The following is a 25,966-nucleotide window of genomic DNA, read 5'->3' as shown; positions in this document are numbered from 1 at the left end:
GGCCTTAGAGTGGGGCACCCACCAGCTCACTGCCTTCCCTGTAAACATGGGGATGAATGGCTGTGGGATGTCCCAGTGGGAGGAGAGTCCCGGGCTGGGGAACCATGTGGGCAAGGGGTTGGAGGCAGGAGAGGGGAGTGAGTGCGGGACAGGAAGAAGGTGAGCTTTGAAGGAGCAAAGAGAACAGGCTGAGGAGTAGCTGGGGAAGAGAGCCTGTATTTAAAGTGGGGGGAACCTGGTGGAAAGCCCATGCGTAGAGTCGGAGGAGCTGGTGGAGAGTTTATGTCTAGGGTGGGAAGAGCTGGTAGATAGTCCATGTGGAGGGTTGCAGGGAGCTGGTGGAGAGCTCATGTGTAGGGTGGGGGGAGCTGTTGGAGAGTCAAGGTTTAGGGCAGGAGGAGCTGGGAAACTGGTAAGGAGCCCTGGAGCCTCACAAGGATTGAAGAGATCCAATTAAGACCGGAATCACCTTCTTGTAGAAATGGAGGAAATGGTTCGTAAGCTCATGGTGAACAAGTTTGGTCGTGAGGTCGATCTGGAGGCCTTGCAGACCCTGTCTGTTAACACGACCCTGGAAGAACTGAAGATCAAGAAAATGGAGAAGGAGCTGGAGAACGCCAAGGAGCTGAGAGAGTGGGATGTGAGGAGCCGAGTGTGGGTCCGCTGGGGGTTCAGGGCCTCAGCTGGGTGGAGGAAAGTCCACGTGGCAGGGATAGAGTCTGATCCTAACCCAGTGCCCATGGCAGCCACATAGACCCAAACTGGTAGCCCTGTGCCCAGATCCGGAGGGATCCCTAAGGGTCCTTGAGACAGAACCCACCTGGCCCATAGCTTCAGGCTCTGCTATGCCTCCCAAGGGTGGATCTGAAGTGGCCTATGGCAGTCTTGGCATTAACGCCATGGATTGGCACACTTGGTCTAGGCAGTTTGTCACTCTGCCCACTGGTCCAATCTGGACTGGATGTGTCCAGTGACTGTATGGAGAAAAGCCAGCAGCTCACCCACCAGAGCTAGTTCCCCTGCCATGGCAGTGACCTGCTGACTGCCCCCCCCCACCCCCACCCCCCCGGGCCCTGACAGTGCCTGGCAGAGGGCAGACTGCTCTGGGATGACCAGAGAGGACAGAGTGGATGCAGCATTTCATAGCTGCTATGTCTGGTGAGATGCTCCATCTCTGTCAGGGTTCTTCCATTCCTGCTTCCCTGCCGGCTGGTCAGTCCCCTGACCCCATCCGACTAGACAGGCATTTAGTTCCTTGGCCCTGGCCCTTTCCACAGACAGTGGATCCCCAACCCTCCCTACTCTGGGTGTATAGTGGTTTCACCTGCCCTTGGCTCTCTGAGTGAACAGTGGGTCCCTGGCCCTCTGGGTGGATGGTGGGTCTCTGGCCCTCTGGATGGATGGTGGGCCTCTCAGCTCCTGCCCACCACTCTGCTGCTCAGGCAGGAGGTCAACTCCCACCATGCTGCATTTGCAGGGAAAGATCGCTCAGCTCAGGCTGGAGCTGATGATGAAGACCAAGGAGCACACACAGAAGCTGCATCGCATGAATGTGCTGTGCCTGGAGAAGCAGCAGCTGCAGGGCAAGCTGGACACCCTTCAGGGGCAGCAGGTGCGCCCGGGGCCACTACCCCAGGAGAGGGTCAGACCCTGGGCTGGCTTGTCGGGGAGGCCCCGGCCTCACTGGGCTGTGTGTATGTGCAGTGGGGGGAGCGGCATGTGGCTGGAGGTGGGGCAGGAGCTCAGGCTGTACCGGAGCTGATTCTGGGCTGAGCTGGTCTAGTCTGGGACAAGCCCAGGAGTGGCTGAGCCGGGCCCAGCGTGGGTGGAACAATAGGCTGAGCTTGGCCCGGGCCCAGCCCCTTCTTTCTCCCATCCTGTGGCTGGTGGGAGGGCACCTGGGAGGGGGAGGGATGAGGAGGGAAAGGCAGAAGGGAGGGGGACGGTGCCAGGAGGCAGGAAAGGAAGGTGAAGGGGCTGCACCCTTCCATTGGGAAAATGAGGCTGGCGTCCCGGCCACCCCAAGCCAGGGTTTTTTTCGCTGCAGGGCAACGTTTTCCAGGGCTCCCCCAGAGCTGACCTGGAGGGGAGGGAGCGAGCCACCCAGCTGATCCAGGAGCAGGCCAAGAAGATTCTGGCCCTCAGGAAGGAGATCACTCTTCTGCGCCGCAAAGATGGCCTTGTCCTGCCACCAATCCAGCCTCCACAATAGTCTGAGTCCTGGCCACCGCACAGCCCCCCCTGCCCACCCTCTGGTCTCCCCCCATAGCCCAGCCATCCCCCGTCCACCCCCGGGTGGGCGGGAGAGGCAGGCCGGTGCCAAATGGATGTTGGGTGACGGCGGGGATCAGTATGCCCGAGGGGCCCTGAGGCAATGTCCTGGGCTAGGCGTTGGGGTGGGCTCTTTTGCCCTCCTTTCCCCACTCCTCGGGAACACTGCAGGAGGAACCTGGCTCTGATTCAGTGGATCCTTGTTGGCTCCACCAAGTGCCCTCATCTTCTGGAACACTAGCAGGTAGCGGCTGAGTGGGTTGGGGGCTGGGGGCGGGGGTCTTTGCCAAGGGTTACCTCTGTGCTGGAGCTTGGGTTGTGTTAATAAAGTCATTAAAGGCTGTGGGACGACCTTTTCCTGGAAAGATTGGGGGGCAGGCTGGGCATCTCCGACTGTGTGACCCAGAGCCAGGGTTCTGACCAGTTGCTGGCAAAGGCACCTCAGCCCTTTCTCAGAGGCTGGCAGGTGGCAGGGCAGGCACTCTGCTCACCATGGGTTCGCTCTCGAGTGTGCAGCACTGGAATAAGCCCTAGGGAGAGTTCAGTAGAAAGAAGAAGATGCAGGCAGGCTGGGCCCTCCAAGGAGCTGACAGTACAACAGGGGAGACAGACAGACACAAACTATTTACTAGAGCTAGGAGAAGACACAGAGATTCAACTAGTAACAGCAAAGGATGGAAAGATGAAGAATGAAGTAAATAAGTGAGTAAACAAGTGGAGGATGTGACTCTGAATGTGCTTAAGGGCTGAAGCTGTCCACGATTCCCAGGTTGGATAGTGTTTCCAGAAGGAGGAGGGAGTGGTCCCCAAGGAAGATTAGGCAAGCATTGAAGAGTTGGATTTAGCAAAGTGGAAGTCATTGGTGAGCTGGGACAGTGTGATCTCCATCATGAAGCGTGGCTGTGGGAAGGCGGAAGCGGATGACAGTAAATTGAAGGGGGAGAGTGGAGCAGGCAACAGGAGTATACCACCCAATTGAGGATTTGGGACAGGAAGGGAACAGAATGATGGGATATTAATTAGTTAGCGGGAGCAGTGGGTTTCAGAAAAGGATTTTTAGACTTGGGGTTGTGAATGTGTTTGAAGCCTGAGGGGAAGGAGCCAGTGGAATTTGGGTGAGCAGCTGAAGATGGCAGTCGAGGAGGCTCAAGATGGTGATTGGGGACGTTCAAGATAATGGTCAGGACAGTCGGAGATGGCTGTTGGGGCATTAGAAGATGGCTATCTGGGAGGGAAGCTCTGCTAGCCTTCCCTGGCTCTGGGAAGGAGTTGGGGCAGGGGATAATTCAGGCTCATCCGTTTCCTGGGTTGGGGCAGCCGTTACATCCCACCCCTAACACTATGGAGGTGTTGCCTTAACCCACACTACACACCCGCTGGGCAGCCTCGGGTCTGGGCGGGGGGTGGGGTGGGGTGGGGTGGCAGCTGAAGGCCCAATGTCCGGGTAGCCGTTGGGCCGGCAGGCCCGAAGGATGGTCTTGGACAATCTTTTGTCTTTGTAATCATAGGAGTCGAGGGTTAATCGTTGACACCCCCAAGCCCCCCACCCCCCCACAACCTAGGGGTCATGAGTCCTGTGAACCCTCCATCCGCCTCGTGGGTACTGGTGTTCGCTTGTCATATCGAACTCCTATTGCCCTTCCCCTGTATCCTTACCTTTGTTGGCTCCTCCTGCCCTCTGCTCTCTTCCGCTCCTTCCCCACCCGTCCCCCGCTTCTTTCACCGCCTCGCACCCAACTTTCCCTGCCCGAAATGGGAAACTGAGGCGCGGAGGGAGGCATAGAGTCATCCTTCCCTTAGCCAGCAGAGGGCACGCTTGTATCTCATCTGGAGGGGCCGAGGCCTGGCCAATTTCCCTGGCCCAGTTTTGGGAGGGGACGGCCACACATTCCTGTCGGGAAACTCTTAACCTCCCAGCCGGCCCCTTCTCCCCACCAGATCGGCAAATTGCATTTTAGCAAACAGCAGTGTAGGAGGAGGCCAGGGGTGGGGGGCGGTGGGGTGGCTGGAGGCAGCCGAGGTGCTGGCAGAGTTTCCCTTGCTCCCTGGGCCCCACCAACCCTCCAGGGGAAGATGCTACTTGGCTATTTGGGCGTTAGCATCAAGATGTGTAAAAACACAGCTGAGGCTGGGCCTCTGGATAAATAGACGCTGGTAAGTAAATGTTTATTTGAAAAAACTAGTGAGCCAGAGCGGTGGCAGAGCAAACTTAGAGAACCCGAGACACTTGGGGCAGTCAGTTCAGTCAGGCTTAGATACTGTTCCGTTGCACAGCTGCAGAAATCAACTACTAATTCCTTCTCCCAAAATGCTTGTCTCTTCTTTCATTCTTAAATGTCACTTTTACAGAGACCATAAACAGTGCCATTTTGGGAACAAACCAAATGGACCACCCAGTCCAGAACTCTGTCTTTAACAGGGGCACCAGGACACTCTGGGGCACTTTTCTAGACAAGCACCCCCGACTCTCTCTTCTCCCTCCCCGACTCTTCCCCAGTGACCCAGCACGGACCATCTTACACCTCGACTCTCCCCTCTCTATCCTCGACTTTCATCTTTACAAACCCATTACAGATCACTCGTCCAAACACCTAGAGCCTACCTCTGTTTTCTGCTGCACAATATCCCGGGATTGAATTCCACTCGCTCTGCTGTCCCTTGGCCCAACATTCTGCTTGGTGAAATACTTCCTTTTGTTTGTTATGAACAAACCAGCTGCCCCCACGTCCCAGTGCCAGGGGGATCGGGAACACCCCTTCCTCAGGATGGCATGTGAAACTTCTATCTGGTCCTGCCATTAGTCCCTGGCTCTGGGAATCAGCACCATTGAGTTCTAGACCTGGTTCTCCCTGGAGCTGCCTATCACGGGCAAAGACTGAAAATGCACTGGGTACTGGGCTGGACCCTTGGCCACCTGCCTATGCACTTGTTGTTCCCTGGTTCACAGCCCGACATAACGGGCAGGAACAAGAACCTGAGGGAGGCCACACGGACCACTGGTGCCGTGATGGTCTCTCCCGCACTGCATCCCAGCCCTGCAGCCTCAGGACTGAGGCTCGTCTGACCCTTCCCGTCTCTCCTTCCGCTTTCCCTTCTCCAGGTAGAGGTGGATGGAGGGTAGCGGGGAGGGTGGCAAGGAATGACAGGAGTGGCGGAGGGAAGGGCAGAGACAGGGGGCAGTGATGGGAGCAGTCAGACTGGGGGCGGCGACAGAGGCAATGAAGGGAAAAGCAGTAACAGAGGATGGCAATGGGGGCAGTGGGAGCTAGGAAGCAGAGTGGGAGACCGGGGTGTTGGAGGCGGCACAGGAGCTGGGCTCAGGGCACACACTAAGGGCTAACGAGGTGACGGGTTTTTCACATGAGCTGGGTCTCAGAGTTCCGATGCCACAAGAAGCATCCACAGCTGGCATGCATGAGTCTGGCCCCATGGGGTACTGAACTCGGACAGGTGGGCGGCCATCTGGCCATCCTTCTACTGGCCAGGGTGGGGTTGAGGATGTTTCCTTGCAGCCTGGGCTGTGCTGTTGGCTTCCGGTCACTGTCCAATCACCGCCTCTGTCTCAGGTGGCAGCTGCGCTGCTGCTGGTCCTCCCCACCAGAATCCCTTGCTTCTTGGAAGCACGATAAAGATACTACACATTTATTTACAGTTGCATAAATATATAAATACTGATGGTATAGAAAAATAAATACCAATTTTCTCTGAGTCTCTTTAGCAACAGTGCAGACATCAGGGAAGCCAGCTCCCACCTAACCCTGTGGGCGGGGTTGGCTGTTGAGACCTGAGCCCGGCACGGTGAGGGGTGAGCTGGGGTCCGGGGTCCCGAGGTGGCCGGCAGCTCTCCACCTGCTCCACAGGTGCCAGCCCCTGGCCACATGCTGGTGCTGCACCGGGAGGGAAGGAGGGGTGAAAGCCCAGCAGGTGACCATCCTCCCCCACCCCCCAGAACTCCACCCACCCTACCCCACCGGTCCACCTAACCCCTCTAGCCCCCAACCACCCATTACTCCGCCCATCGCATCCCACCTTATCTCACCCCTCGCCCCACCCCCAGTGCCAGGCAGCCCCTGCCTCCCCTCTTCCAGGGGTCTAGAGTTCAGCAATCCCCGGGGAGTAGAGGTGCAGTGGGGTGTAGGGTGGAGGGGTGCTGCGCAGAGACCCTTCCGGGACAGGCCACTTTGCGAATGAAAGCTCCCGTGGGGTCGGGTGTCGGTCAGCCACAGGCTCAGGGCCTTCTGTCGAAGCCCCACATTCAGGGCTGTGCAGACACTAATTACCACCTGTTAGAGGCACCGGCATTAGCATGGGTGTAGGCAAGGGTATGGGCAGCTAAGTGGCAGCCCCCAGAGGTGTTAACGTCAGGCTGGGCCCCAGGCCCCACCGTGGTGAGTCATGTGGGCGGACTCCCTAACCAACTACAAGACCCAGCAGCTCTCCACGTCTGCTGCAGGTTAGCGGCCTGGGGGCAGCGGAGGCAGGAGGAATGTGATAATGATCCCGAATCGCCGGGCCGGGGCTCTGCCTCGCCCTAGCAGACCTGGAGGCTGCCGCCATTCAGCCCGACTCCTGAAGCAACCCCTTTGTCTGCATCCACATGGGAGAGCGTGCCCCACCTAGCCCTGTCCCCCAGGACTGGGCCTGGGCAAGTCAACTAACTTCTCTGAGCCTCAGTTTCCGCTTAAATTGTGAGCTTCAGGTGGGACTGGGACAGGGACTGAGTCTGATTTGCTTACAGTGTGTAAGTACTCCAGCGTGTAGTAAAATGCTTGGAACATAGTTGATACCTAACAAATGCTATAATTCCGATTGTTATCGTTACCTGGCAGGAACAGTGCATCCCACAGAGCTTCTGACCTAGGGTCTTCACTGTCTGCCTTGGCTGGTTCCTGGTGCCAGTGGCCTTCTCCCTGGACTCCGGGCAGTTGGTGGGTGGGGGCAGGTGATCCTGGGTCTGGAAAAGGGCTGGACTCAAAGGTGTCCGTTCTGTGTGACAAGAGAGCAAGAGTGACCCGCCTGAGTCTGGGGTACCAATGAGTGGGGTTTGGGGAGGGGCAAGGGGCTGGCACCAGTGGGTGGGATGCGGGGAGAGATCAGTGCTGGCAGGTGAGGGGCTGGGTTGGCAGGCACTGGGTGGGGAGGGTGGCTGGGCCCCCTGGCCAGCAGCATCCTACTTTCTGCATCCCCCCTGGCACCGGGGTAGGAGAGACCGAGAATGGGGTGGGGACATTACCTCGGGTCATGGGGACTCAGCGGGGCTGGGCCAGGGCCGAGCTCACTCCCCAACGGCCCTGCCTTGAGGCCACTCAGTGGAGGTTGGACTGAGAGAGGGCAGTGGGCCAGCCGGGCCAGCGTTGGTCCAGATGGCAGGCAGAGGGCTTCCGGATTCTCTCCCCCAGTGCAGGGTGCCATCTGCTTGAGGTGTGCTCGACTGTAGTCGCGGGGGTCTGTGGCAGGGCAGCCCCCTGACCGGGGCAGGCTGCTGGCTCGAGAGGGGGTGATGGCCCTCAGGGGCACCAGGGTGTATTGGCAGGAGGCCGTCAGAAGCGAGGGGCCCGGGCAGCCCAAGTCCGTTGTATGCTCTGGAAGGAGGAGACCAAGGAGACGGTCACCCTCTGAGCCCGGGCGTTCTTGTGGTTGCCACTTCTGGGGGAGCGGTGGAACGTCCCTCCTCTCCCACCCCTGCTGAGGGAGCAGCTCCCACTCAGCCCCCAGGCACAGAGCCGAGCAGAGACCTGAATAGAGACCCGGGGCGCAGACCCAGACCGAGATTCAGGCACAGACCCGACCGGAGACCCGAGCCAAACTGGGGCAACGAGCTGAGACTAGGCTTGTTCCATCCAGAGACACGGGGAAACCGGTCTGGGCCAAGGGAGAAGAGGCCCAGCACGGTGAGGGCGGGGCACTGGGTGAGGGTGGAAGGGGTGGGTTGGGAAGGGCAATGGTTTGGGAATGTGTAGGCAGGTGGGGGCATTGGGGAAGAGGTGCAGGGGCTCTGCAGTTGCAGATGATCCTCAAGTGAGTGCTTACCTTTCTTCTCTTTACTCTGAATCAGTTCTCCAAGAGTGGCAGTTTCTCTGGCCCCAGGCCCCAGCCCTCTGCCCCAGCCCTAGTGCCCGCCTCAGCCCCCAGCTGGCTGGTGGGAGGTGGGGAGGTCATCACTCACTCTGCTTGGACCAGGCCCTCCACAGGCAGAAGGGGATGAAGGCCACGATGAGGAGGACGACAGAGCCCAGCACCACACCGACGATCAGGTAGGGCAGGTCGCTGGAGCGGGCCACAATGGCAAACGGCGGCAGCTGCTTGGGCAGGGCCAGCGTCGGGGGTGGAGGACGGCCGGGAAGCACGGGATGCTTTCGGGCTGGGGTGGGGGAATGAAGTCACGGGCTGTTTCTGGCCCCCTGCGACCCCCGAGGGACAGTGGGTGCCCCCCAGAATTCAAGCTATATGCGTGAGTGGGGTGGGTAGGGGTTGATAGTATCCTGGAGCCTGGTGAATCCTGGGAAGGGGAACATGAGCAGGAGGAGCAGGGAGCTGCCATCCCAGCAGAAAGCCTTCCTCAGGTTCGGGTGAGGGGGTCCCTCCTGACACCAGCCTTTCCCAGACCCCGTTCATCACCTCTCTCCGAGAATGTCCAGACAGGGCCTGGCCAGGGGGAAGAGATGAGGGAATGGAACAATAGGCAGAAGCCCCCCTCCTCAGGGGGAAATGGTTCACAGGTGAATCTAGCCTGGGCCGCCTGCATCCGTGGCTTCATCAGTGCCTCGGCCTCCCTTGGCCTGCTCTGGGACACTCAGTGGAGACTGCGGGAGTCTGAGGCCCCTCCCTCCAAACCCCCTTCCACTGAGCCCTGGCCTTGTGAGCAGGGTATCTGCCTTGGCTGGCGATCAGGGCAGGAAACCTGCATTTGTCTCCTGTCCCTTCCCCCTGCTCTGCGAGCCCCAGGCCCCGGCACTTAGCCTCTCTGGGGCTCAATTTCTCCCTCTGGTGAATGGGGACAATGATCCTGCCACACCCAGCCTGAAGAGGAAGTGGGGAAGATTAATGACATCTGGGCGGCAAATCACCCGAGGTGGGAGTGAAAGTCACCGGACCACTCCCGTGAGCCGGCTAGGCGCCCTAGCCAGACCCTGCCAAAGCCACAGAGCTCACAGTGCTCACAGAGCCAAGGGTCCTGGGCCTCCCTGGGGAGCCAGCTGGGGGTGGGGGGCAGCTCCTACCAGGCCCCAGGACCCCGAGAACCAGCCAGCAGGCAGGCTGCGTGGGCAGGCCTGGGTGGGATCAGAAAAACAGCCTCACCTTTGGTCTCACAGATCATGACATTGCTGAAGTCGCTCTCGCCTCCCTCGTTGAAGCACTGCATCTTGATGTCGTACGAGGTTTCCGGCTGCAGCTGGCTGATGGAGTGCCAGTAGCGGTCCCCTGGGGGGAAGTACACATGGCACCCTGCCCGTTATTCCTCTGGACAGGCAGCCTCGGGCCACTGGCTGGCCCAGAAACCATCCTGTGAGATTGTCAAGGCCGGGTCTAGGGGTTGCCATGGTACAGGACTGGAGATCCGGGGGGGGCCGACCAATAGAACCGGGGGTTCTGGATTTTTTTTTTTTTTGACCGTATTTGTTAAGCATTTATTACATGGCAGGCACTGTTCTAAGCACCGGGGTAGATAACAAAGTAATCAGTTTGGACACATGGGGCTCACATTCTTAATCTCCATTTTACAGATGAGGTACCTGAGGCATAGAGAAGTGAAGTGACCTGCCTAAAGTCACACAGCAGACAAGTGGCGGAGCCAGAACTAGAACCCAAGTCCTTCTCGGGAGCCAGGTCTGGGCTCTATCCAACAGTGGGGCCTGGACTACCCAGGTCATACCAGGCCCAGGATCTCGGCTGGCCAGGTGCTGTGAGAACCTCATTCCTGCCTCCACGCAGCACCTGGTGGGCCCCATCGCAAGCCACCCCTGCTGCACCCTGCAGCCCCTCCAGACACACACACCTGGCTGCCGGGGGCTCTCAGAGACAGCTCCTGCCAGGACCCCCCATTCCACTTGCTGACCTACCCTCCACCACGTCCTTTTTGTAGTCGCTGTCGTTGTCACTGTCTGTGGGCCGGTAGTAAATGAAGAAGCCATGGATCGGCGTGTGGTTGTTGCTGGCTGGGATGTACTGCAGGGAGTGGAGTGGGTGGCCATGGGACATGGGCAGAACAGGAGGGTGGGAGGGCACGGGCCACTGGCAGAGCAGAAGGGTCAGGAGAAGGGGAATGCAGACCACCGGCAGAGACGGGGGGGCTCAGGGACACAAGTGCTGGGGGATGTGGGAGAGGGCCATGGGCTATCAGAAGGGTAGGGCCCAAGGAGTGGTGGGGGGGGGCCAAGAGCCAAGCATGTGGGGCTGTAGTGAGGGCCCCGCTCGGCTCCTGCCGAGCTCCGGCTGGGTTCCGGGCTGCCTTCCTTGCTTGCAGGGAACAGCCTGGGGACAGTTTCCCACAGTCTCACCCGGCTCCAGGACCCCAAGTTCCGGCAGCTGAATTGGCCCGGTGGGGTCCAGCCCCCGGCAGCAGAGCAGAGCGGGACCCCAGCTCAGAGGCCTGAGTGGAGTAGTGGCAGGGAGGGGAGATGGGGCAGGGGCTCCATACCCTCCCCTGGACTGCCCCCGCTCTCCATCCCCCACGCCCCATACCATCCACTTCAGCATGATGGTGGTCTCGTTAACAGCCTCAGTGAAGGTGATGTGCGGCCCGGCAACGGGCCGCTCGTAGCCGCGGCTCCCGGAACCAGACACAAGGTAGGGGCGAGATGCTGCGCTGGGCCTGCTCTCCCCCAGGACATTCATAGCTCGTACCCGGAACTTGTAGGAGGTGCCTGCGGGGACACCCAAGTCCTGGGTCCTCCGAGCAGCCCACAGGGTTGGGAAGACGGATCCTGGGAGCCAGGGCCACTGGGGGTTGCAGGTGGGTGGCTGATGGCAGTGGGGTGGGTGGGCAGCGCTCTTACCTTTCTCTAGACCTGCAATTTCTACAGAGAGCCGTGACGGTGGGATGGCACTGGAGGCCGGCACCCAGTCCCCGACCTTCTTCAGTTTCCTGGCCTCCACCCGGAAAGACTGGATAGGGAACCCCCCGTTCCCACGGGGGATCCAGGTCACATACACAGAGGTCTCAGAGGCCGTGGAAATGGTGGGACGGTCAGGGGCCTCGGGGGCTGTGGGAAGAAGGGGCGTGTGACTCCGGCTGCAGGGAATGGGGGAGTCTGGGAGAGATGGTGTTCTCCATCCAGATTGGGGAGAGCAGGGGGAGAAGAAGAAGGCTGGACTGGGGTGGGGCTGGCAGAGCAGTGGAAGGAAGGAAGAAAGGAGGGGGAAGGGAGGAGAGGGGCCCAAGTCTTGGGGCTTGGGCTGAAGCAGAACTCCTTAGCCTTACAACCCCTTAGCCTTTAGCCACCTGGGCTGAGTCATTATCTTGCCCACCTCCCCCAACCCCACCTCCTGACCCCGGCCACCCTCTCCGCCCTTACGGGAGAGGCGACTGTTGTCTGGGAGGGCATTGCTCTTCGTACCAGCCGCTGGGTCATCCCTCTGGACCTGCTGCTCTTTGCCGGCAATGATCTCAGGCTTGGGCCGCCTACCTGCACCAGGGCAGAGGGCTCTTTAGGGATGGCTATGTCTGCTGCTGGGGGCAGCAGACTTGTCAACCCCGGGGCCAGCTTCCATCTGGAGAAACAGCACGGAGCCACCCAGGGTCCGGGCCCAACCTGGCAGTCCGGCCCCACGGCCAATGGCTAGGACCAAGGGGTGGACCAGCGGATGCTTGGGGTGGGGAAAATCCATGGACTGTTACCAGTGCGGAAGGTCACCATGGCCGTCTGGCCCTCCCCGGCGCAGTTGTGGGCCGCCACCTCAACCTCGTACAGGCTCCCGGGGTCCAGCCGGGTCAGCGGCAGGCGGTGCTGGTGGCCATGGATCTCGGAGACAGTCCAGTTCCCCGAGGAGTTTGCCGCCTGTTGGGGAACGTGGCCAGTGAGGGCTGGGGGAGGACAGCAGGGGCCAGGGCTATCTGGCCCAGCTTCCCTCAGGCCAGTGCAGTCACTGGCTGACCGGGCTCCCACATGCTTAGGAGTGTCCCCTGGCCCTGGGGCCCAGTTCCAGACCACCTCACCTTGCGGTGTTTGACCACGTAGAAGAGGACAGGGGCCCTGTTGCCCCCATCATTCCGGGGCCTCCACACCAGCTCATAGGAGTCGGTCTTGGGTGTCCTGGGGGAGCTCAGGATGACCGGGGCTTCGGCTGGCACTGCCTGGCCCTCTCCAAGGGGGCAGGGCCCAGAGGCAGTCAGCACGGTTGGCCTGGGCTGTGGGAGCGAGGCCGTCCCTGACGGCACCTGGTCGGGGGGCATGGAAGGTGTGGTAGGAGGCATGGTCCAGCCCACCCCCACGTCCCGCTGCAGAGCAAATGTTGAGCCTGGAGGACAGAGTGGAGAAGGGAGAGCTGTTGAATGGCCTCCCAGGCCCAGGGCCTCAGGAGTTCAAGGGACAGGGTCTAGGGGCTGAGGGAGTCAGGGGTAGAGGGGTTGTGGAGGCTAGAGGCTGAAGGGACCAGGGGCTGAGAGGCTGAGGAGGCCAGGGGCTAAGGGAGCCAGGGCCTGAGAGGCTGAGGAGGCCAGGGACTAAGGGAGCTGGGGCAGGGGGGCAGAGGGGACCAGCAGCTGAGGTGACCAGGGGCTGAAGGGCCTGCAGCTGAGAGGCAGGGGCTGGGGTGGGGCACCTCCGGATCGGACAGCAAACGGAACATGCGGCACCGGCAGAGGGGTGGCTTGGAGCTCCCCAGCCACTCACCGGGCCGGGCAGTCCTCAATTGGACCATGGCCTGGGCACTGCCAACTTCATTCTCTGCCATGCACTGGTACAGCCCGTCATCTAGCGGCCCGACGCGTGCCAGCCACAGGGTCCCACCGGCCAGGTTCAGGCGCTGACTGGGTGCCAGGGGCACTGCGTTGTGCAGCCACAGCATGGATGGCGGTGGGTTCCCACGCACCACGCAGGCCAGCCTGGCACTCTGGCCCCACGGGACCACTTGCCGGCTCAGCTCCACTGTGACCACCGGCGGCTCTGTGGGCGCGGGGTCACCAGTTGGCGAGGGGGGGTTTGGGGGGGCGGTTACCCCTCCCCCCACTCCCACACCGCGACTGCTTTACACTCCTCTGCTCTCCTGACCCCTCCCCCACAGCTCCCCCTGCACATGCTCCCGTCAACTCTGCTGTACACCCCCCTGGTGTCCTGACCCCCTTCCCCCGCAGTTCCCTCTGCACTTCCTCCATCAACTCCATTCCTCTGCCCAACTCCATCACCCCACTGTGGGCGCGGCCGGAAGAAGGGGGTGGGATACTCACCGAACACCTGGACGCGATACAGAACGACTGCCACCCCTGGCTCGCCTACGCCATTGTCCGCCATGCAGCGATAAGTCCCGGAGTCCCGCTCGGTGGCAGCATCGATGAGAAGGTTGCTCAGTAGGAAACGGGTGTTGTTGTAGCCCCCCACGCTGGACCCGTCTTTGGCCCAGGTGACTCGTGGCGGTGGCGCCCCGCTGGCCACACACTCCAGGACGAGACTCTGACCCCTGGTGACGGTGATGGTCTGGGCTTCGCGGGGGTAGATGATCCGAGCCGCCTCTGCGCTAGCACCTGGTAGGTTGGGGAGGCCGGGGGAGGCCGGAGAGGGGAGGGAAGAGTCAGGTCATCGGCAGGGCAGAGTGGGGAGGTGAAGGGAGAGATCTGCTGATTCCTTGTGGGGCCAGAGACCAGGGTTGGCCTGCAGCACTGGTCCTCAGGCAGGCCTTGCCCTGCTGTGTGCCTCTTCAACTGCAACGCAAATCGCTCTGGGCACGGGGACCCCCCGGCCTCTGACCCCACCCTCCTGGTGACCTGGAGAAAGAGGGGAAAGAAAAGAGCCTCTTACGTCGCACCCGCAGGCGGTCACTGGACCCCGAGGTCTTGACTTCCTGGGTCACGGGGTTGTAAGCAGCGCACTTGTACGTGCCCTCATCCTCGTGGCTGGCGTTGACAATTTGCAGGTTCCCCGACGGCATGATCAGGTAGTTGTCTGGGGAGGAAGGCGGAGGGCTAGGCGAGGTGGGCCACGTAAGTCTTGCGGTTGAGTCTTGCCAGCTGCCCTGCCTGACTGGTCCCCGCCCCTGTCCTGCTGTGCCACCCACCGGTGCCCCCTCAGCCCCCCACCACACACCTCTGGAGGCCTCTAGCCACTCCTGCTTGACGCTGTAGCGAGCCTGAGCCTTGGGGTGGCTCTCAGGGAGGTGGCAGGCGATGATGGCTGTGTTCCCCTCGCCCACTTCAATCACATGCTGGCCATCTGGCTTGAAGTCCTGGAGATCTGCAGGGGAATGAGGGCCGGAGGTAGGCAAAGTCAGAGGGTGATGAACATCTGCTTCCTGCACACCTCCCAGTGTCGCAGGCGGACACGGGGTTTTAGGCCATGCAGGCCGTGGGGCTGACCCAGGCAGGTAGCTTCGCCCCAAACCCTTCATTAACTGCTGACAGAGTTCGACTGTGGGGTGCACACCTCTCCTTTCCACAGGCACCCGCAACCACCATGGGGCTGTGGGATCTGCGCCTGGCCTGATGGGATTGTCCGTGATCCGGCCTTTTCCAGGTTTAAGGCCCTGACCTAGCCAGAGGCCATACAGATCAGACGTGCCTGGGTGAAATCCAAAATGGAAGAGTTTGGAGCTCCTGGAATTCTCTCGGGGCTCAAGGGTGTCGGAAAGATGACTTCCTGGCTGAGAAGCCCTTTGCTTTCATGGTTTGAAATTTTTTCAGTGGTATTTGTTAAGCTCTTTACTTTGTGCCTGGCACTGTACTAAGTGAGGGTAGATACAAGATAATCAGTTTGGACACGGTCTAGGTCCCACATGGGGTTTTCAGCTTTAATCCCCATTTTGCAGATGGGGTAACTGAGGCACAGAGAAGTTAAATGATTTGCCCAAGGTCACATGTCAGCCAAGTGGACAGCACCCAGCTCTGTCCCAGCTGCTAAGTCTGAACCCTTTGCTTCAGAGGGGAAGCTGCAAGCCATGTTGGGATAAATGATCTTAGCCTCGTGGATGCTAATGGGGAATGGGGGCGGGGAGGAATCAAGTCCCCCGAACCCCCGTGACTTAGTGAGGCTGCGTGGATATTGGGCCTGGGCATGTGGTGCCTGTGGCTCAGCCTGCAGACCCCTCCCTTCCAGGCCCTATTTAGGTGGGGTGGGAGGCTTGAGAGAGGTGAAACACCTGCACTCCTGCCCTTCCCCACCCCACTGGCAATAGCGTGGCTCAGTGGAAAGAGTGTGGGCTTGGGGGTCACAGGTCATGGGTTCGAATCCCGCCTCCCCCACATGTCTGCTGTGTGACCTTGGGCAAGTCACTTCACTTCTCTGTGCCTCAGTTCCCTCATCTGTAAAATGGGGATTAAGACTGTGAGCCCCACATGGGACAACCTCATCTCCTTGTATTCCCCCCAGCGCTTAGAACAGTGCTTTGTACATAGTAAGTGCTTAACAAATACCAACATTATTATTATTATAACTGGCTGGATCCCAGCCACTCTGGACGCTTAGGAGGCAGCCACACCTCCCCCCAGCCTCCTGCCCACCCCGCCTTCCTTCTGGACTCTCATTGCACCTTCCCACCTCCACCCCGCCCCCCCGACACCTTACCCCTGCCTGTCCCACCTTCCTTCAGGTCTCTCACCGTAGGCACCCCTCTGCCTCCTGCCTACCCCGCCTTCCTTCTGCACCCCAGGACTGTTGCCGACATCTCGGAATGGATGCTTCGATCACATCAGGGCATTGTGATGGAGAAACGAAGACAGGGGCTTGCACCGTGGGAGGACAAATGCACCAGTGGAGCAGGAGAGCATCAGGTTGGCCATACAGGGCCAAACCTCCCCGTGCGCAACGAAGGTCAGAATGGTCACCTACCCCGACACCCGGGGGAAGGGTCCTCAGCGGGCTTGTCGAGACGTCGGAAGCAAACCCTTGTGACTTTCCTCCCGCCTTCCACCGACAGGACCCACTATCCGAGCCCCAAGGGAATCCTCTGGGGCCCCTGGTGACCACAACACCTAACTCACTTCTACCAGTCTATCTCCCAGTCAGGACAATATGGGGACCATCTCCTTCCCACCCCTCCTCCCGCGGCCCCTGACTCTTCCTCAGCAGGCTCGCACGATGGAAAAAATATTCTCTCTCTCTTTGATTCCTGTCCCCCAGTCAGGACAATATGGAGACCAGCTCCCTCCCTCCCTCCCTCTCTCCCCTCTTCCCCCCGGCCCCTGACACTTCCTCAGCAGACTCGCATGATGAAAATAATATTCTCTCTCTCTCTCTGATTTCTCCCAGCTCTGTAACTGCAAAGACGACTTTGGCTCCAGTGATCTGCTGCCTCCCCCCTCCCCTCTTCCCCGGGACTGCTACAGAAAGGGAAAACCAAATTCCTCCAACAGTCGTGGTGATTAAAACATGATTATCTTGCTCGTTTGCTGGCACCTTCCCTCCCTCTCTCTCTTTCACTCCCACCCCCTCTCCACCTCTTTTCCCCTCTTTCTCCCCTTCTCTCTGTCTCTCTCTCTCCCAACACCTTCCTCCCTCTTTCTCTCTCCTCCTCCCTTTTCCCTTTCTCCCTCTCCCTCATACTCTCTCCCCACTAATATAAAACAGCTTCTTGGCATGGTAGTGGAAACCTCCCCCAAGGCCCAAAACACTGGCTGCTCCCTTCATTGTGCTGGGACTGTTCTCTCACCCAGAGCTGTGCAGTGGAGGAATGCTGTGGTGGAGGCAGGGAAGCCAAGCCACAGTAAGAGAAAAAAGAGGAGGAGGAGAGAGGGAGAGAGAGAGAGAAAGAGAGAACATGCACAGATGAAGGAGAGACAAGAAGGGAGAGGAGGAGGAGGAGGAGGTGGGTAGATCTATGCAGTAATAACCATGATCTCTAGAGAAAGGGCCCTGTTACTTGAAGAATGTTTTGGCTCCATCCAGTGACAGACAATAAAGAGTTTAAGAGCAGGGAATGAGCTGGAGTCTCCAGGACCAGTCGGGGTGGGGGTGGCCCATGTCTCCACTGGGCACAGAAGCCAGAAGCAGGTTAACTCTTTAACACAGGGTCTGTTGGGCATTCCGCCCCTCCGGCTTGGAGCATGAGGAGGGGAAAATATGTCAAACAGAGGGCAAAGCCCAGAAGACATACACAGAGAGAGAAGGTGAGGGCCAGGCACACAAAATGTTGACCTGGAATGTTGTCCCTGAAGCTGTGACCAAGTCCTGGCTCATTGGTCGCTTGCCCTCTGGGACATTTGGAGCTGGAACCAGAGGCTGAGTCCTGATGCAGGAGGGCAGTGTTGCTCTGTCCAAGGGTTGAGAGGGTGACCCCAGAAAACCCCCGTGGTGTGTGTGTGTGTGTGTGTGTGTGTGTGTGTGTGTGTGTGTGTGTGAGTGAGTGAGTGTGTGTGTGCACACATGCATGCAGGTATTGTGTGATCCCGGTTTTCCTTGCATTCCGCTGGATAGGACCCTTGGGGATTCTATTCCACTATCTCCTTCCCTCCCTTGTCCACTGGTTCCTCCCTTGGCCATGGATGTTCATCTTCTGGTAAGTTCCAGGCTAGAGCCTACCAAGCTTCAGCACGGAACCACCCAGTCTAGGGCCCCATTGGGTCCACTCCCCTGACTCCCCTCCTCCACTCCTCAGTCCCGCTTCCCTGCCCACACCCCTGCCCCCTGTCCATATCTCCCCGCCAGCCCATGTCTCCCTGCTAGCCTCCCTGCCTAAACACTTCACTCCTGATGAATGTCTCAGTGACAAGCCAACCGTTCTTGGCCTTAAACCCAAACTAGCTCTCTGTCCCCCCACCCCCAAGCTGTCTCTCTCTCTCTCTCTCTCTCTCTCTCTCTTCTCAGCTTTCTGGAACAGCGCCCAGAAATGTCCCTGCGGCCAAGCCTGGGCCCCTTGATGCATAGGGGAAATTGCGAGCAACATTGGGATAAATGGTCTCAGCCTCATGGATGCTCCTGGGGCGGGGCTTCGAGCTGAGGAGCGCCTGAGCCCCCTGAGCTCCTAACTCTTCTGGTGACTGTAAGTGAGGCTGCCTGGCTGCTGGGCCTGGGCATTTGGTGCCCCCAGCCCAGTCCGTGGACCCCTCCTCTGCTGGCCCTGTCTATATGGGGTGGGGGGTTTGGGGAAGATGACCCACCTGCACTCCTGCACCTCCCCCAACAGAGGTTGGCAATAGTCCAACTGGCTGGATCCCAGCTGCTCTGTACTTTTAGGAGACAGCCACGCATTCCACTGCCTCCTGCCTGCCCCATCTTCCTTCTGTACTCTAATTGCAGGCAGCCCCTAACCCCAGGCCCCCCACACCTCCCTCCTGCCTGACCCCAACTTTTTTCTGGACTCTCACTGTAGGAATCCCGTCCTGGTCCCCTACACCTCCTGATCCTTGTTCTCATGGCCTCTTCCCCCTACCCCCGGCTTAACCAGACCTCCTCTGTCCAGTGCCCTGGGTAGCATGGGCGCCTAGACACTAGCCCTTCTGCCCACCAACATCTGTCTGTTCCAACTCTGGGTAGAGGCTGATCCCAGCCCAGTTCTCCCCCTCTGACAGGGGCTCAGTCTTAGGGTCTCACTCTCCATTTAGGACCCCAGTCATGTGGCACAGACCCTGGCAGAGAACCAGCTGGGCCAGTGGGCGGCAGGTTCCTAGCGAGTGGCTCTCAACTTGGCCTGAGGCCAGCACCCTGCCCAACCACTGTCCATCCTGGATCCTCCTTGTGCCTGTCTGGGTCATGCTGAGCCCCACAGGGTGGCAGGGAGGGGCCAGAGCCAAAGCCGGGAGCCAGATCCATCCCCTGGGACCCTACTGGCACAGCCCCAGCCAACAAGCGCCCCGGGCCATCTCACCACCCACACTGCATTCCCTGGGCCAGAGGCCGGCCAAGGGCAGGGAAACCAACTGGACTGGTTGGGAGGAGTGGGACACTCACTGGCTAATGTGACTGGGGCGGGCACACTGGCCACGGCTCCGGCGGGCAGGTGGGCCACGCATTGGTACCGGCCCACGGTGTCGTGGCGGAGGGCGGCGATGAGTAGGGTCCCGCGGCTTACGTGGATCCCCAGGGTGGCGCTGACGGTGCTCAGCTCCTCCCCGTTATGTCTCCAGGTGACATTCGTGCCCGGTGGCTCCACCTCACAGCGCAGGACCACCGGGCCCCCGTGTTTCTGGACGGTGGAGGCAGGGAGCACGGAGACCCGTGGCACCTCCCCTGGAGAGAAGCCCTCGTGAGTCGGGGCCGCAGGGATGCATGGGGGGCTGGGAGGGTTGTGCAGGGGTCACAAAGAAGGGGGTCGTGGGGACTGTAAGGTGTTGTGGAGGAGCACGGAGGATTGGGGAGGAGGTGGGGACCAAGGCGGCTGGGGGCTGGAGGGTTGCAAAGGAGGCAGGGGAATGCAGGGACTGCAGGGGGTCATGGGAAAGGGAGGAGAATGTAGGGACCAAGGAGGAGACAGGGCAAACAGATGAGGCAGGGGAACAGTGGAGTCTTGGAGGCGCCAGGGAAAAGCAGAGGGGGCTGGGGGCACAGAAGAGACAGAGACATGAGGGCCGTCATGGGACCACCCTCACTTACCCATGCTGGCGAGGCAGCCCGTGGCTGCCAACAGGAGACAGGTGATGGGGGCCGCCACCCTCAGTCTCCCCCGCATCATCATTACCTCAAGTGGTAGTGCACGACGTGGGGCAGGGGGGTTGGGTGGGAGTCCAGAGCCCATGAGCTGCCCTGGGAAAAGCTGGTGCATCAGGCGCCGGGCCCAGCCAGCCCTGTGGGAGGAGAGAGCACAGGGTCACGTATGAAGTCTGAGGGTCAGAGGTCAGAGGTGGCTTCTCTCTCAGCCCATCTTCCCTCTGTATCCACAGTGGCAATGCTTGTAGGGAGGGGCCCGGATGTGTCCATGCCTGGTTGGCATCTGAGCAGCATGTGCTGTAGGAAAGACAGCAACAGCCTGACCCAGGGCTCCTGGGCTTGGGGCTGCTCCCCAGCTTCTTTGCAGCCTGAACTATCCTGGTCCAACTTCCCTCCCTTCCTCTCCTCCCATCATCTCCTCCTCCTTCCTCCCCTCCTCTCCTCCCATCCCCTCCTCTCTTCCTTCCATCACATCTCCCTTGCCGCCCCTGTCCCCGACTCCCCACTCCCAGTAACACCCCCGCCTCCCCCGCTCCACAACCCCCCCACCCCCCGGCTCTTCTTACTCCCACTGAGGCCTGGCACCACAGTCTGAGCCGCTGCCTCATCCACTGGGACTGCCAGGCCGCTCCCCTCTGCCCCACCAACTCTCTGCCACTCACCCCAAGTCTACACTTCCAACAGGGGAGAATCAGACACCTCCAGCCAGACTGGGGCCCCAACTCCACCAGGTTCCCTTCCCCTCCCACTGGGCTCGCTGGGCACCAGTCTTTTCGCACTCCTTCTTAGTGCGAGAGCCTTCTCCTCTGCAGCCCATCCTGCTGTAGCTTCCAGCTGTAGGCCCTATCAACGGTCCTTTTGTTCAGTCACACTAGCCTAACTGGCAGGTAGTCACACCGACACCTGTATCCCAGCAAATGGGGAGAGTGGGGGTGTGTGTTTGAGTGTGTGAATATGGCTGTGTCATCCCAGGTGAGGGCTAACACACCTCTGTTTCTTCAGACAAATCATTAGTACATAATGCCTTGCTAATGTTGCAAAGCAGGCTGTGGGTACCAGATCCACTTGGGCACAGACCTCCCGGGTGGGGGTCATTCTGCCTGTGGCGGTCCTTGAAGGGCTGTCTTTGGGACAGTGGGTGACACAGGATACCTCTTGAGGAGCAGCTGGGGGTCTAACCCCAGCACTCAGATCTACAGCCCCTTCCCCCAGTGGGGCCGCATCCCCAAAATCAAATAGGCCCTGTCACACTCAGTGGCCCTACTCTACTCAAGTGACGATGGGGAACCAGATCGGACAGGGCATCCTTGGTCCTGGCCAGGCTGTCCATGCCATCACAAAGGACAAAGGCCCGAACCCAGGGGAACACCTTTAGGGCAACCACATCTGCTTAGTAACTTCCAGGGTCCAGGTGGACTGATGGTGTCAAATGCTTTGGTAAAGTCTGGAAAATCATGTACGGGTCTCAGTGCTGTTCCCTGCGTTTCTCCTGGGTCTGATGTGATGCCAGATCCACATTGCCCACTGGGCCCAGTGTGATTCTGGGAACTTTTGGTGGACAACATTCCTCAGGAGCCAATCTGGGAGGATTCTGGCTAGGATCCCATCAGCAACAGAGGTGCCACCAGTTGCTGCAATCAGATCTTTCACCTTTCACCTTCCTTCTTGAGGGCAGCACTGAGGGTGGCATCTTGGAGATTCTGTCCTTGGTTGGTCCCCAACCATTCACGCATTGCTCTCACTGTCTCAGAGACCTCATCTGCCCTCATGGCTTCAGCTCCCTCCTCTCTGCAAATGACTCCCAAGTCTCTCTCTCTAGCCTTGACTTCTACCTCTCATCTGACCTGCAATCTGGCATCTCCTCTCACCCCCAGGATATCTCCTCCTGGATGATGTCCCCACGGCTCCTCAAACCAGTCACGTCTAAAACAGAACTTCTCACCTTCCCTCCTAAACCCTCCCCTCTTCCAAGGCCCAACCTGGACTGGACTTTGCTGGAACAAGTCCTCAGAGTGGAGTGGATGCAGGCAGGTGTAGGGGTGGCAAAGAGGAGGAACTAGGGAGGGGAAATGGGAGGCTGGTCTGGGGGTTGCGGAAGGGTGTCTCTCTCTCTCTCTCTCTCTCTCTCTCTCACACACACACACACACACACACACACACACACACAAAAGTATGAGAGTTTGAGGAAGGAGCCCCCTGCCCCCCACACCTCCCTGCTACAGCCATAAGCCCTGTGGGTTCTCCTTTCTCAGCCACGGAGGTAGAGCCCATTCTGGGAAGAGGAAGCCCAGCCTAGGGAATGGGGTCCGGAGGTCAGGACAGAGGTGATGGGGATGGGGGTGGGGGGTTGGGGGGAGAGCTGAGCAGCAGCTTGAGGGAGCACCAGGCTCCAATGCTCCTCCCCCCACCCCCAACGACCACCACCCAGCCTGGCCCTTTGCTCCAGTTGTTGTCAGGGACATTAACCTTCAGATCCCCCAGCGACTGCTGCAATGCAGCTATTCACACCTTAATTTTATAGAACACATTCTCCAAGTGCTCTCTCATTATTTAGCTCATTTCTGCCCTTACAACATCCTTGGGAGGAAGGAAGAAGCACAGGTATCATCATTCCCATTTTACATGTGAGGAAACTGAGGTCCAAAAAGTCACTTGCTCCAAGTCACACAAAGGGCTGTGGCAGAGCTGGCCTTCCCATGCATTTCCTGTGGCTTTGGGGAGGATACTCTTACTTGGTCAAGCTGTCTCTCTCTTTAGCAGAATCATTGTCCCCATTTAGAGCTAGTTAAACTGAGGGCCGGGAAAATTAACGTGGCCCACATGGTCACTGACCGTGGGCAGAGAAGTCATCCCTGAGTCTCCAGCCCCACCCCATCTTCTGACAGCGCCGCTCTGAGGGGCTGGGACAGGCATGGAGTGAGGTCAGCTGTCCCCACTCCCCACCCCCCCCGAGCTGGGAGGGGCCAACCCCGGGCTGGGATCCCAGAGATCCGGCTGGCTGATCCTGGGAGGGCAAGTGAGGGCAGAGAGAGAGGGCCCTCTATGCATGCCTGGCTCCCCAGAAGCAAGGGAGCAGTGGGAAATAGTCCAAAGTAGGGGAGGGAGGAGAGGGACAGAGAAGCAGCGGGGCCTAGTGGAAAGAGCCTGGGCCTGAAAGTCAAAGGACCTGGGCTATAGTCTCAGATCCACCACTTGCCTGCTGTGTACCTTGGGCAAAGTCACAATTTTTCTGTGCCTCAGTTTCCTCATCTGTAAAACAGGGGTTCAATATCAGTTCTCCCTCCTTAGTCTGTGAGCCTTATATGGGACAAAGACCATGTCCAATCTGGTGATCTTGTACAGTGGTTGGCACATAGTAAGTGCTCAACAAATGCAATTATCATTATTATTACTATTATTATTAGCACGTCAGAGCAAGGGGCTCCTCTGGGGGGCGTGGGGGCTATCACCCCTTGTTTACCCCATTTTTGCATGACCTGCAAAGTCCTGCCATTCTGGCTACCCGACACTCCTGAAGCTTCAGTACTGGCCCCACAGCCTCCGTTTGGAGACAAGGTGAGGAGACCAAGTATCCAAGTATCTGTGCTTTTTAGGAGAAAGTCCTGATTAATGGCGAGTGGAGAGAGTCTACCAGAACGTGTACCCTACACACACACACACACACACACGCACACACATGCACACACATTTTCTTTTTCTCTCTCTCTCTCTCTTCCTTGGGTCTGGGTCTGCACTGACTCTCCAACTCCCCACCCCCGCTGCCCCTCTGATCTGTCACCAGTTCCTTACCCCAGGGGCCAAGGAGGGATCAGACCCCGTCTAAACTCCCTGCCCAGGTAGGTGGCCGTGGTTGAGCAAGGAGCTGGAAGGATTTCATCACGTGGAGCACATCAGCAGCAGCAAGAGCAGCATCAACAGCAAGGACCGAGGGGCAGTTGGGCATAAGGTGCTGGCCTGGCCCCTGTGCTGAGAGCTAGAGTGGGCATTGTACTAGGGCCTGGGTTGGGTGCTGGGCCAGATGCTGGGCTTGACACCGTGCTAGGGCGCTGGCTCTCAGTTGGGTGTTGGCCTGGGGTATGTGCTGGTAGCTGGATACTGTACTAGAGAAGAGAAGCAGCATGACTCAATGGAAAGAGCACAGGCTTCAGAGTCAGAGGTCATGGGTTCTAATCCTAGCACCGCAGCTTGTTAGCTGTGTGACTTTGGGCAAGTCACTTAACTTCTCTGTGCTTCAGTTACCTCATCTGTAAAATGGAGAGTAAGACTGTGAGCCCCACGTGGGACAACCTGATCACCTTGTATCCCCCCCAGCACTTAGAACTGTGCTTCGCACATAGTAAGCACTTAACAAATACTATCATTACTATTATTAGAAGTAGTAGGTTCTGTTCTGGGTGCTGGGGGTTGAGGGCTGTGCTGGTGGGTGGGGAAGGGGGGGACTGGGCTCTGGTGCTCGGGGCTGGGCTGGCTACTGTGCTTGGGGCCCGCGCTCTGTCCTGGGTACTGGGCTAGACCTATGCTGTATGTTGGACTAGGCACTGTGCTGGGGCCTGGGATCTGTGCTGGGCACTGGGCTGGAGTCTATGCTGGTTGGGGGGCACCTTGCTGTGCAATGAGCTAGGGCCTGGGCTGAAGGCAGGACTGGATGCTGGCCTGGGCTGGGTGCCTGTGGGGCAGAGTGTGGATGTGGAAGCAGCATGGACTAGTGGATTGAGCATAGCCCTGGGAGTCAGAAGAACCTGGGTTCTAATCCCGGCTCTGCCACTTGTCTGCTGAGTGACCTTGGGCAAGTCACTGCATTTCTCTGTGCCTAAGTTCCCTCATCTGTAAAATGGGGATTACAACTGTGAGCTCCACATGGGAAATGGGCTATGTCCAACCTGATTACCTCATGGCTGGTACATAGTAAGCGCTTAATAAATACCATAAAAAATGTGCAAGTGGCCCGGGGTAGCTGTCGAAAATCCCCATGACTCTACCAAGACAGAGAAACCAAGGCTCAGATTGGGAAGTGATGAACATGGGGCAGATCAAGGATTCAAAGTCAGATTCTCCAACTGAATAGGGGACTTGAGGACCCAGATTGAGGTTCAGCCCCAACTCAACCTTCAGGGTACCCAGGGTCCCCCTGATGTGTGCTCTGGGGTCCCAGGGCCCTGTAGGAATTCCAGACCCCAATTCCAGATCCTCTTATCTCTCCGGCCATTCATTCTCAGTCTCCTTTGTGGGCTTCTCCTCCCCCTCCCATCCCCTTACTGTAGGGGTTCCTCAAGGGTCAGTTATTGGACCCCTTCTGTTCTCTATCTACACTCACCCCCTCGGTGAACTCATTCGCTCCCCCGGCTTCAACTATCATCTCTACGCTGATGACACCCAAATCTACATCTCTGCCCCTGCTCTCTCTCCTTCCCTTCAGGCTCGTGTCTCCTCCTGACTTCAGGACATCTCCATCTGGATGTCTGCCTGCCATCTAAAACTCAATATGTCCAAGACTGAATTCCTTATCTTCCCTCCCAAACCCTGCCCTCTCCCTGACTTTCCCATCACTGTAGACAGCACTACCATGGAGAAGCAGGGTGGCTCAACGGAAAGAGCCCGGGCTTTGGAGTCAGAGGTCATGGGTTCAAATCCCGGCTCCACCACATCAGCTGTGTGACTTTGGGCAAGTCATTTCACTTCTCTGGGCCTCAGTTACCTCATCTGTAAAATGGGGACAAAGACTGTGAGCCCCCCGTGGGACAACCTGATCACCTTGTTAACCTCCCCAGCGCTTAGAACAGTGCTTTGCACATAGTAAGTGCTTAATAAATGCTATTATTATTATTATTATAATTACCACCCTTTCCATCTCACAAGCCTGCAAACTTGGTGTCATCCTCGACTCCGCTCTCTCGTTTACCCCTCACATCCAATCTGTCACCAAAACCTGCCAGTCTCACCTCCGCAATATTGCCAAGATCTGCCCT

General features: G+C 58.7%; 2 protein-coding genes across 9 annotated transcripts in view; one reads left to right on the top strand and one right to left on the bottom strand.

The window, feature by feature from the left end:
• The window catches only part of CFAP44 (cilia and flagella associated protein 44), a 45,302-nt gene extending 42,758 nt beyond the window's left edge, over positions 1–2,544 (top strand). For all 3 annotated transcript variants that reach the window (XM_038754768.1, XM_038754769.1, XM_038754767.1), the window contains 3 exons: positions 480–640; positions 1,478–1,612; positions 2,048–2,544. In XM_038754768.1, the coding sequence (XP_038610696.1) occupies positions 480–640; positions 1,478–1,612; positions 2,048–2,212 (461 nt within the window). In that variant the 3' untranslated portion in view covers positions 2,213–2,544. The remainder of the gene's footprint in view (positions 1–479; positions 641–1,477; positions 1,613–2,047) is intronic.
• A 1,880-nt stretch (positions 2,545–4,424) lies between these two features.
• The window catches only part of BOC (BOC cell adhesion associated, oncogene regulated), a 30,947-nt gene continuing 9,405 nt past the window's right edge, over positions 4,425–25,966 (bottom strand). The window contains exons 1-18 of one of the 6 annotated variants that reach the window (XM_038754407.1): positions 21,651–21,775; positions 19,947–20,137; positions 19,305–19,583; positions 14,511–14,657; positions 14,226–14,369; positions 13,658–13,951; positions 13,104–13,376; positions 12,428–12,729; positions 12,110–12,269; positions 11,787–11,897; positions 11,268–11,474; positions 10,954–11,135; positions 10,332–10,437; positions 9,571–9,693; positions 8,438–8,632; positions 7,505–7,853; positions 7,094–7,257; positions 4,425–6,158 (exon numbers count right to left, since the gene is read on the bottom strand). In XM_038754407.1, the coding sequence (XP_038610335.1) occupies positions 6,004–6,158; positions 7,094–7,257; positions 7,505–7,853; positions 8,438–8,632; positions 9,571–9,693; positions 10,332–10,437; positions 10,954–11,135; positions 11,268–11,474; positions 11,787–11,897; positions 12,110–12,269; positions 12,428–12,729; positions 13,104–13,376; positions 13,658–13,951; positions 14,226–14,369; positions 14,511–14,657; positions 19,305–19,583; positions 19,947–20,137; positions 21,651–21,769 (3,501 nt within the window). In that variant the 5' untranslated portion in view covers positions 21,770–21,775 and the 3' untranslated portion in view covers positions 4,425–6,003. Of the gene's footprint in view, positions 6,159–7,093; positions 7,258–7,504; positions 7,854–8,437; positions 8,633–9,570; positions 9,694–10,331; positions 10,438–10,953; positions 11,136–11,267; positions 11,475–11,786; positions 11,898–12,109; positions 12,270–12,427; positions 12,730–13,103; positions 13,377–13,657; positions 13,952–14,225; positions 14,370–14,510; positions 14,658–19,304; positions 19,584–19,946; positions 20,138–21,650; positions 21,789–25,966 lie in introns of those variants that run through there. The other 5 variants (XM_038754408.1, XM_038754410.1, XM_038754409.1 and 2 more) reach the window with 5 other exon arrangements.

Source organism: Tachyglossus aculeatus, chromosome 11, assembly GCF_015852505.1.
Source record: "Tachyglossus aculeatus isolate mTacAcu1 chromosome 11, mTacAcu1.pri, whole genome shotgun sequence".
NCBI classification, from domain to species: domain Eukaryota; kingdom Metazoa; phylum Chordata; class Mammalia; order Monotremata; family Tachyglossidae; genus Tachyglossus; species Tachyglossus aculeatus.
This window is presented reverse-complemented; position numbering and strand designations above follow the sequence as displayed.